The 12,831-nt window shown below is 29.2% G+C and overlaps 1 protein-coding gene across 1 annotated transcript; it reads left to right on the top strand.

The window, feature by feature from the left end:
• The first annotated feature begins 11,073 nt into the window (after positions 1-11,073).
• On the top strand, positions 11,074-12,560 carry LOC113858577 (zinc-finger homeodomain protein 6-like). Its single transcript, XM_027491272.1, has one exon. The coding sequence runs from the start codon at positions 11,523-11,525 to the stop codon at positions 12,558-12,560; it is 1,038 nt and encodes a 345-aa protein (XP_027347073.1). The 5' UTR covers positions 11,074-11,522.
• The last annotated feature ends 271 nt before the right edge of the window (positions 12,561-12,831 follow it).

Here is a 12,831-nt window from a genome sequence, read left to right on the forward strand (position 1 = left end):
GTGGCCATTTAATGGCCAATTGTGCAATAATTCTCTTGTGCACAACAGAAACTTGGAGCTTTGGCTAAGTTATATTTTGAAGAGTTTTTATGATGCCCTCCAAAAGAGGCTGAATGGGTATGCTAAAATTTTCCTCAAAGTATCATACAAGTATTTGCCCATACAGTGGTCCAAATTCATTGAGAGAAAATACCCAAATCCTCCACCAAATTGAGGTTGATCGATCCAGCGTTGCAACCTGTTTGCATAAAAGGCAGTGAGGTGATCACGATGAACAAGATGCCTCTAGCTAATGAACAATCCCTCGGTAGATGAAGAATGGTCTCTATTGAATCCTTACAATTGATGATTGTAGTAGGGATCCCCATGCCCCCACCTGCTTTTCTTAAGATCAATCAATAATCTACCATTATAAACCTGTATATAAAGACTCAAACTCTATCTGGACCCTAAATTTCCAAATGGAACTCCAAAAAATTGATGATCCCAAGCTGTGAAAATCAATCCTCCCATCTGTTGGTATAATTGAGAAAAAGTATAAGTATGATTAAATTGAGGGTGAATAAAAAAGTTCATCTATAGGTGATAAAGGAAGATTGAGTTAAGGCTTAGAAGTGTACGAATATGTTAAAAACAAACAAAAAAAGTGTAATGCAGTACAAGATCAAAGATATGTAAACTAATAAAAGAAAAATCGAAAGGGCAAGTACTTCAATAAAAAGTTGAAAACACTATTATTAGAATGCGAAGAGAAACCATGAAAGTAGAATATTGAATTAATTTGGACTGATAACAGGAACAAAACAGTTAAGCAATAATTATAAGTGTTGAGTATTTAACTTTTAAGCAATTTAGCTCTTATCAACGACTATAAGAGTAATGTCTATAAATATATAGTATATGTAATTGGTAAACAAGAACAACTACTCTAGAAAACAAACTTGAAAATTCTCATTAAATATGAAAAATTTTCAACTGAAAAAATGTAACATCCTTTTTATAATTTAAATAATTTTTTAATAATATATATTATTAAAAATATAATTAATAAAATTCGTAAAAATTTGAATAATTTTAGAAAAATTTTACAAATATATGAATACAAGCCGATAAAGGTTGATAGATTTTAAAATTTTTTTCCAATATATAAGTTTCATTCTTAATAAAATAGAAATACATTTTTGTAACTTAAATTTATAATTAGGATGAAAACTAAGATTTTATACAAATTACATGTATGTAATTCAAAATTAGAATATAAATAATACTATTTTGTAATAAATTAAATTTCTAACTAAGACTAAATATAAATTTAAATTTAAATCGACTAATTGCTAAATATTCTACATACATTTTAATCAATGCTTATAATAAAGTTTATCAATAAATATAAATTCTAAATAAAAATTCAATTAATACTATTATATTTCTCAAATTAAGTTAATCATAACGGAGCAGTTTTTACTCACAATCTTTTGCGAGTATAATCTTAAAACAGATCAATCTTTTTTATCTCTTCATTTTTATTAATTAAAAAATATTAGTAAATATGAGTATTTTTCATCTTATTAAATCTCTTATTTAATAGAATAATTTAAATAAAATTTAAAATATTATCTAACACTTTTTAATATATATTTATTACTAATAACACACAGATCACATCAACAATTATCATAGTAGAGCACATATACTAAGTTAATCATATTTCTACACTGATTTGTATGTCATAATACATGTATGATATCATATCAATCGATATGTCATAATCACACCGGTCGATATATTACAAAATATATATCATAACAACATCAATCGATATATTATAATACATATATTATAATCACACAATTTCTATACTACTTTACATCTATTACACTTTCATAATTATTGTCCCTGGATCCCTTGAAGACTTCATAGTATAGATCATTGCTGGTTAGCTTTTACACATAGATATAACATATGCCAACCTGATCCATTTTAGCAAAATTATTGGCCAGGGATTTAGGTCAAGAAATAAGTCTGAGACCTATAGTATCTTTACTCTCTATTTTCATCAATTATGTGTATTTTAAGAAAAGTATCTACCATCCCTATTTCTCCTAAATTTTCAAAATCGTCTCATCTTTCACACTCTCAGTATATCTATGTGACTATCTATACTCATTCTCAATATTTCTCATTTCATTTTCATATCCTTTTTATTGATCAACATATCATAATACATAAGTTATGATTTATATAAATCCATGCATTATAATACATATATTATAAGTACACCCCTCGATGTATTACAATATATGTATTATAACCTCACCTATTAGTTAGTTATGACTTACGTATTATAATCACACATCTTATAATTTCACAATCATGTCATATTATTCATTTTTTCTCAATAATCCAAATTCACTAATTTCAACATACATTAGTCATCATATAAACATTCATATTTATTGTATCATATCAGTCTAACACAAAAAATCATCAATAATTTCAATACACATACCTTCTCAATATTAATAAAGTTATTTATCTTAAAGTTTGTTATCATCAAATATTCACAGTATGTCTATTATTCCAAAATTATCAAATAGCAATCTTAACTACTTCTAAACAATGTTCACTAGTAAAATTATAATATTTCTCAAAATGGTTCTCTTCGGGGCTTTTGCTACAAATTGTACTTAGCTAGTTTTGAAAATAATCATAGGTTTTTCATGTCAAAAATCTCTATTCCTACACTTGAGATTTTAACAAAATATTAGGATTCTAGGGTTCTAATAGGAAAACTTGTATTTTCAAACCAAAATACTAAAAAAGAGTTAGGATTTAGAATCAACTCCTCTTACTTAGAAATGAGTCTTTCATATCGAGTTTTCTTAGAGATTCAAGGGAGAGGTACAACGTCCTGATGGAAGATATCATCATAAAGGTTAAGGTTTCCTTGAGTATTACAAAGTATAAAACTTTATGTCAAAGAAAATTGAGAAACAAGAATGAAGTTGGAGAACTAAGATCTAAGAAACTTACTTAGATCTGAATGTAATATACGTTTGAGATCAGATCTGGAAGAAATTCAAGATTCGGAATAGTCTTCTTTGAGAAGAGAAGTTGAGAGAACAGAGAGAATAAGGGGAAAAGTTGTTTGAGGAGAAAAATGAAAGTTTCAGCTTTGACATCCCTTAAATACCCTTCTAGATCAGCGCATTCTTGCTTGAGTGAGCTCTACCCTCTCCTAGACAAGAAAATCTGACGATGAAACTACTCAATTTTTTACTATTTTCACCTGAGCAAGGAGCATCTCTCTTGGGTGAGAGGTATTCTTGCTTGAGCGAGAATGGATCAAGAGAGCTCTTTGTTTTTCCTGCGACTTCTCGCCTAGGCGAGCTCCATCTTGCTTGAGCGAGAACCTTTCTCACCTAAACGAGAGGACAATTGAGGCAACTTTATCCTTTCTCATTGGAGCGAGAAAGCTCCAAAACGTTTTATTTTAAAAAATGTTATCTTACTTGAGCAAGAAATTCTACACCAAAATTTCTATTTTTTTTCATATAAGGACAATAAAATTGAGGATGTTACAGAAACTAAAAGGTGATATCATAATAATCAGGCACATTTTCTTTTCTTAGTTAATGTAATTTAGTAAAGTTTTTTTTTTACAAATCTATGTAATCTAAATCGAGAAAGTTATTTCTCTTCTTCAATTAATTTTTGTTGAAATGTTAAATAATATTCAATTTAATAAAATCAGTATAAATACATATATAAAAAATTATAAATTTTGAAAATATTTCAACAATTAATTCATTAATTAACAGTGATTATCACATTTTATATCTAAAGTGCATTTATTCATCCAAATTAAATATTAAAAAATTGAAGAAAAAAATAAAAAACAATATAAATATAAAAGTTTATTATGATATATTTTTTTACCATAATAATGTATAATACTTTAGGTGTATTAAAGAGTTGGACAATTGTATGTAAGAGATTTTGTAAATTTGTTTGTCTGAACTTACTAAGGGAGAGCCCAGAGGATTGGCAAAATGTTACACAATGTTTTCCTGGGTCAAATGGGTGAGCTCAGACGATTAGCACTTAGTGTGAGTTATTTGGGCCTTTGGTGAAGCTGCTTTCTTGTTAATTGGGTAGCGTGTGGCATGTTTTGTCCTATTGCCAACCATGTCTATGAAATTAATCATTATATTAGGGTGTTAAAGGTTGATTATTTGTTTGACCGAAAAAAAAAAGAGGCTGATTATTTGTTGACAAAAGGAAAAAAAAAATCGACATCCATTATACCATACCAAGTATGACACTAATAACATAGATTGGGTTTAGTAAAAATTATTAATACCCTACAAAGTGATGAATTGTAGTTTTAACTCCAATTTAAAAATATACTCATATAACATCATATCACACTTTGAGTAGATTGCTTTTTATAAAAACTAGTTGTAGATAAATAAAAAGTTATCAAGCATGACATTCCATTTAAAGGGAAAAAAATCCAAAAGAAAAAGAAAAGAAACCTTGTATGGTTCCAAGAAGAGCTCAAAGACAAAGTTATGGGTGACTTTTTACAACATGCGCAGAGTGCGAAGTTGTGTTGGTATACACAAGGAATATTGATATCATAGGTTAATTAAACTTTTTTCTCTTTATTTTTTTAAAACTTATCTTAGTACGTGTTTACTTGAGATTATTTTTAATAATTATGTGAACTTTTTTTTAAAATACTATTCATTCTTGCTTGGAAAAATTTAGAAAATCAACTTATAACATTTGATTAAATTTTCTTACAAAAAAGAAATAACTTATTTAAGATCAATAAAATTTTGGAACTTATAATTAAAAATTATCACTTTATTCTATAGTTAAATTTTACTCTCGAATTTCATCTTGATGATTAATTATTTTAAACAGAAATTAATTATTACACATAGTTTTTATAATTTTTTAAATAATTTCAAGCAGAAAAATAATTAATTTATGAGAATTGCTTCATAGTACAAACTTTTGCACCAATAATAGATTAAAACAGCTTACAAAGTAATTTCAGTTAAATAAATTATGTTATTTTTTAATTTAATGTTTATCCAATAAAAGAACACGTGGATTCGTATAAAATTCGTGTAATTTCCTTTTTTATTATAATAATTCTCTTAGTTTATACAATTCAAACATAATACATTATTTTAAAATTATTTTTCATTTAATATATACAAAAACAAAATTTATTTAATATAATCAATTATCATAAAAATCGATTATAAATATAACTGAATATTGAAATAATATTTGTTTCAACCAATTTAAATCCACACGCACTTAATCTTTTTAGCATAAATTAAGCCCTAACGAGATGGAGCTTAAAAAGGAGCACTACTTCTTTCTATAAACCTCAACAATTTAAATCCAATAAACATGCTGAGGCTTCGCAAGAGGCTTAATATTCAATCTAGCAATTTATTTAACAGGTGTATATAATGAGGTTTAACTTAGTCTAAAGACTTAACTTTTTTGTAATTAAAATTTCTAAAACTAAATAGTGGTACATTTTCCTATCTTGAGACTGAAGCGAAGGTATTATTCTGAACACAGTATGATTTAGGTCTCTTAGGCGTTCTCACAAAAAAGTAATTGAACATTAAAATTACTTACACACAAGGTGCTTGATTAATCGACTTGGAGAGACAAAACAACACAGTGTTATGTTAAAGAATATGTAAATATAAATTCTTTACAATTTATATGTGAACTCAGACCAGAATAGTTTGTAGTTTGATGGTTTGTTTCTTTCTCTCTTTCTCTTGCTTATTGTAGGAAATAACTCACCATAGAAAAAGGCCATGGGAGAAGTACACATGACACTCACGAGAAGAGGAAAATAGAAAAAAAGATAAAAATGAAAAAAGAAAATGACCTGTATATTATATTTCAATTTAAACTATATCATATACTAATTTATCAAGAGCAAATAATGGTGTTTAAATTTTAGTTTGAATTGGTTTTTGATTGAATTAATTTCAAAATATTATATCTAATAAAATAAATAACTTTATTTTTTTATTATTTTTGGTTTGATTAATTTTTAATTTCTTTAATTAGTTCCCGATTAATTCAGTTCAATTTAAGAATTTAGATTAAATTGAAATGGCTCCCCAATGTACCCGTCTCAAAAATCATGCTTTCCTTTAAGTCGAACTATGTAGCAGATAAAGTCGAATATATTATCGATAGAAATCAAAGAAGATTCAAAGATAATAATTCGTTTTGATCTCTTAGGATTTGATATGTGTGCATATCTTTCAGTGATTGACCGCTAGTCCAATTTCAAAAGCAACCCAATTGAGGCAGAAAATTAATTGAGCCGAAAGCATGACAGACTAAGATAAAACATAGAAATAAATTGTAAATGGTTAACTAAATTTATACTTGATTAACATGTATTTATTTTTGTCTAAAATTTATTCACTTCTTAACTCATACTGAAAAAGAAAGTGGCTTGAGAATAAAATTAATCTAATGCAGAATTTACTTTGTACTTCTTTTCTTTTTAATTCAACTTGCTTTATGTACAATGAATTTGTGAAAAAAAATTCATTGGATTGACACAAGCATATCTTACTTTGATAAGCTTTCATCCATTAAATTTACTCGTTCGTTATTCACAATGAATTATTAGTATTATTATATCTAACAAGACTAAAAAAATGCTAACAAAAACACCATCTATATACTTTTTTGTCTTTTTTGTTGGAATTTATTAGCTGAGAAACAATTTTTTAAAAGCAAAAAAATTTATACTTTTTATAAAATAAAAGATTAAATAAATAAATAGTAAAGTGAAAAAGTTTTATTATAAAAATCGATTAAAGAATAATAAAATCTTTATTAAACTGCACAGTATACATCACACGGCGCTTCTTTTACACCAAGATACGGGAAAAGTAAGACCTGACTAGTGCCAAATTGATGAATAAAATGATTGATGGATTGGATGTTACCACTAACTCGTGAGATTCCAAGCTGCGTGAATATTGAACAGTGAATGGAACAGTGCAAAGTGCAAATTCCACCTATCTACCTTGCATTGCATTACGTAACCCGCGTGCGATTTGTGATGTGACCCAAGAACCCTTCGTCCGTGCATGTAAGATATGCTTGTCCTTGACTCTGTTTTAGAAATTAGCCAAAGCCCAAAAGCCTTTTCAATGCAATTTTCTTTGTTGGCTACTTACATTACATACATATCTTAACGATTAATTATCAATTTGATTACAAAAACTGCTAATCGTTTATTCGATCATATTATTTGAACTAAAATAATTATATTTTAAGGTATCAAACACCCGTCGGGTTAGGTTGGAATTCCTTATTGGATTCGGTGACAAAGGAAAGTGTATGAGGAAACGTGGTTTGTTGGGGCACCCAAACGAGGCAGATCACCCCTGCCCCGCGCGGGTATAAGAACAAAAGTCGTCATTCCACCACCTAACGATCTGCATATTATTGGAAATTTTGTGTTCAGAGCACATGTTGCCTACATAGGGAATAGGTGCACATATTTAAATCAGATTTTTTAAAATAATTTTAGACGAATTTTTTTATATTATATATATGTGTATTAAAAGTTTATTTAAAAATTTCGTAAATTAAATTAATTAAATGATTTTAATCTTCTTTTACGCAAAAATATCCATCAAAATATTAATTTTTTGTTAAAATATACAAAAAATTAATTTTTTCCTACTCAAATCTTAACATCAAATCTTATAAAATTATTCAAAAGTTTACTATTTTTACTTTTAAACATTTAAATTAATGTAAACTATAAATCTATCTTAAACCCTCAAATATTTATAGAGAAAATAATAATGTAAAGATTTAAATTGGAATAAAATCAATGGGGGAACCACATTTGCTTAATTTTAAAGTAACCATACAAATGGTTTTTGGATGTCTTAGCAATGAAACCGTTTTTTGATTTATAATAAAAAACTAAAATCATGGGAAAAAGAAAAAGAAATCCACTGCAGAGAGGCTAGGCTAGTAGTATACTATTTACCCCATACAATTTCCCAAACAGAGTTATGCATGTATAATTTATTAAAGATGCGTGGACCCTGTTATCCCATATTACTCTTTTCAACATATTTTTTGTAATTATTTTTAAATAAATTTATTTATTAATTAATTTATTATTTTCTAAAAATTATTTTTCTTAAAAAATGATCTATTATATGAAAAGTGCTTAAAAGAGTGTCTTGTTAGCCATATTCCTCGTCAAACAGATTAAGATCGCATGGATCAGATGAAACACAACGGAGAAAACACACGCGGATAGAGTAACTACGATTATCATTAAAAACCAAATTGAAGTTTTGTTTCCTAATTTGTCATAAACGCAAAACAATAACCGGGGACAGTGTAAAAGTGCATGCGATCGATGGGATATAAATATATGCACACCAAACTTAAAATTTTAATTCAATTCTTCGGCTTTCACATAGCTGCAAACGTTTCCTAGATAATCTGCGAAACAGCACTAGACAAGAGAAATGCAAATAAAAAAAATGTCTAATTCTGTGACGTCGACATATTTAATTACTATTTTTCTTTACCAAATATTTATCTTGTTTAGGGTATATATCTAACACCGTTGAAGTTAAGCATTAAATTTGATATCATAATTTTACGATATAACGCTGTATTTGTATTGAATGTAATGAGCGATTGAAATAAAATAGAGTGAAATTTGAAAATTTCAATGGGTTTCACAACCGCGATTTCTCTCTTTTGTTTTTGCTTTTTTCCCGTGAAATGCACTGTTTACTATGGGGATGCTTAAATTTTTATATTAAAAATAATAATAAAATTGTTAAGGAAAAATATAATAAAAAGCTCAATTAAGAAATAAGATAATGCTAATTTTAAAAATTAATATAAAAAGCCTTTTATAGTATTTATTTATTTTTATACTTATTTGGACTCATTTTTCTATTAGATTTAGGCGTTTCCTTAGTGTAGTGGACCACTTGGGACTGGCAGTATGAGAAAATAACTAAAATAGCACAAGCACAAGTTGATGCGTGAAAGAGAAATGCAGAGAAAAATGGGTAGTAAAAGAGTTGCAAAGGCGTTTAGCATCATAGCATCAATGGTTATGGTAAAGTAAGTCAATGGAATGGTCCAACAAAAGAGTGGGTTGCAGATGTTGCAAATGCTGCAGAAGCAGGCGCACACAGTGAGAACACAATACAAATAGCCTCGAGTAGAGAGAGAGAAAGACAAAAACTGTGTAGTGGCCCAGTGAGCCTTCATTCACTTCCTCACTTTAATTTACCCACACTTAATTGGTTCACAAGAACGAATGTCTTTACTGGAATTCAGTAGTTCTTGGATTCTCTACCCCCTCCAATACCTTTCCTTCTGTTTGGATTGATTATTTTAAATAATTATTTAGAGTCTTTTAGAATATTAATTTACAATTATTTTTATAAATAAATAATTTATTTTGCATAAGTAAAATTTTAAAATTTATGATTGAAAGTTATCAATTTGTCCTTTGGTTAACATTTATTTCTTATTTATTTGTGTCTTCATTAATTTTTTTTATTTATTCATAGAAAAGAAAACACATTTTTATTTATTTGTAATTTAAAAAGATATCAATTATTTTTATTTATATAAAATTTATAGTATAATAAATAAATAATTATATTATTTGAGTAGTTTACAGATTTAAAAAAATAATAATATATTATTATACTGGTAATCAATCAAGAGTGAATAAAAAAGTATAGCAGATAATACTAATAAAATAATTGAACATTTGTAATGGATAATTTTTTAAAAATAAATAAACAAGAATGAATGTAGTATTTTTTTTTTAAATGATATAAGAAGTTAGTGAATTGTATATTTTTATTTTTTTAAAAATTAATGTTAAAATGTTTAAATATTTTCGTGTCATTTTGTAATTGTTGTGTATAATTATTATCATTTTATTAATATCTTTTCATTTATTGACGTTAAGTATAAAAGGTTAAATTATAAATCATTTCATATTATTTGAACTAATTTTAAATTTGACATCTTGGCTGTGGAATTTGGTGAGGATACTGCTCAAGAATAATATTAGATTTTCATGTTTTGAAGTCGCAGGCATGTACTTTCCAAAGCGTATCAGATACATAGGAGAGAAATTGAGAAAAAGAAAAGGTCAATTTCTTCCTTTCACAATCAGATTAAATAAAATAATGATTTCACATTTTTAAAAAATTAATAAACCCCACAGATAATTTCAAATATATTGGGTGAGAGAATATTAAAAGAATACAAAAAGATATTAAAATGAAATAGCCTGTAATTAGCTTTGCATGTCTGAACCCGCTTAATGCATGGCACAATTTAAACATGTTTAGAATCTAATCTGAGCATGCTTTAAAATATGGTTAACAAAAAAACTTATAATTAATAGCATAAGAATAAACGAATCTAAGATTAGTAAAAGTGAATGAAAATAGAGGCTTTATGGCTGCACTTGCAGGACAGTCCTGGCTCTGACTCGTGAAGGGGTATTGGTTTGGGCTAGGGTTTGAAAGAGTGGCTGAGAAAGGCAATAATTAGAAACTGGACCAGCGTGCAGGCCGTGTGAGAGATAGAGAACCAACATCACCTCTTGTCGGTTGTTCTATGAGACAAAACTTGCAGTGTAGTCATCACTCACTCTCAGTGCAAAACAACCCCACTGTTCCTTTAGTACATGATTCTTATTCTTATGGGGTTGCACTTGGATGGGTGCTGGGAAACAACACCTTCTTCTACCTAGGCCCTCCTCTCTCCTTATTAACACCTCATCAATTAACATTTTTATTCCTTGTCCCTCTTATTCAATGCCAAAACTTGTTAGTGTTTTCAGGTGTTTTTCCTCTCTCTCTCTCTCTCACTCCAGCTTTTGCTGCTGCAATTAAGCTTTCTACTCTTCAAATCTATAATTTAGCCACCAAGCTAGGGACCCAGTTGATAGACTCATCTCATTTCAATCAATTTCTAATAGTTTGGGTTTTTTTTTTTTTTTAACTAATTTGTCCTCTCTCTTTCTTGTCTTCAGATTTTTCTATTCATAAAAATTGTACTACTTTGTTTCCACTTTTCCAGTGCTACTAGTGCTGCAATATACGGTTAAATCACTGGTTTACGTTTTCCGATAACAGTGCATTAATATTGACGCGTCAAATTTGATTGGTGGGTTTAGCAAGCGTCAATATCAGGATAAGCACAGGAAAAGAACAGTTGTTGGTGTGCTAGTAACCTTGATTAAGTCTGTTCTTCAATTAGAGGGGATGAATTAGGGTTGAATAAGTTACAGGAAGATCCACAACCATAATTTAAAAAAAGAATTATGAAGCAGATGATGATGATTATTTAAGGAATATTAGATTAAAAAAAAAGATAGGGGATGAGATCAAGTTTAGATCTTGGCCTTCTTTATTAAAAAGTAAGATTTGATGGACATGAGAGAGCAAGATAATAAGGAAATAGAGATGCCTAGTACTTTGGGTTATAATCTCCCCAATAGAAATTCCTCTTCTTCCAAGCTAAGTTCTCCAACTCTAGCTTCAACAGTAGTAGGGGATCAAAGAGGTGATCATGATCAACCTCCTCAAAGTCGCACAATAATTTTCAGTGATCCATCCCAAAACTCACATCACCATCATCTTTATCCTTCTTCTCTTCCACCAAACCCACTTCAACTTCCACAAACAAACAGACCCAGAAGGGATCCAGATCCAAGTCCAATTTCTCCTCCTATAGTCACAACAAGCATAACAAACACCCCAAGAACAGCACCACCACCACAAACAACAGGAACTACCGCAGTTAGATACCGAGAATGTCTGAAGAATCATGCAGCAAGCATGGGGGGTCATGTCACAGATGGATGCGGAGAGTTCATGCCAAATGGAGAAGAGGGAACTGCAGAATCCTTCAAGTGTGCAGCTTGTGAGTGCCACAGAAATTTTCACAGAAAGGAAGCTGAAGGAGATTCACAACACGTTTTCAACTACCACACCTCTTATCCCAACAAGAACAACGCTCACAATAGGAACATTCATTCTCCTCAGTCTCATCTTCAGTTTCCTACACCTCACTCTTCTCTTCACCAACTTCATAGACTTTCTTCTTCACATGGGGTTGTGGGAGTGGCCACCCCTTCTGGGGGTTTGATTCAGCCCATGATGATAGGCTTTGGAGGAGGCCCAGCTGAGTCCTCAAGTGAAGATCTCAACATGTTTCAGTCAAATGATGGAGGCCAATTATTATCAGTGCAACCACCGCTATCATCAAAGAAGAGGTTCAGAACCAAGTTCACACAGCAACAAAAAGATAGGATGATGGAGTTCGCTGAGAAACTGGGGTGGAAGATCCAGAAACAAGATGAGGAGGAAGTGCATCAATTCTGCTCTCAAGTTGGTGTAAAAAGACAGGTTTTCAAGGTTTGGATGCACAACAGCAAGCAAGCTATGAAGAAGAAGCAAACGTAAGAGCCCATTGTCCTCGTAATTTCATCTCTTTTAGACTGTTGATTTGTTATTTATTTATTTTATTTCTGTTTAAGAAAATTAAATACCAAAACTTCAAGCGAATCTTAGATGTGAATATTAATACGGATAAGGAAATAGCTAGCTAGCTAGATACATTAGTTGAAAGCAGCTATTATGTATTTTCATCTGTATGTTATTAATTAATTAACATGATTTCACCATTCAATTTCAATCTCCAATCTTTTATATTTGCGTTATTCTTTGATATATA

Source organism: Abrus precatorius, unplaced genomic scaffold (genome assembly GCF_003935025.1).
Source record: "Abrus precatorius isolate BTA unplaced genomic scaffold, Abrus_2018 Scaffold2, whole genome shotgun sequence".
NCBI lineage: Eukaryota > Viridiplantae > Streptophyta > Magnoliopsida > Fabales > Fabaceae > Abrus > Abrus precatorius.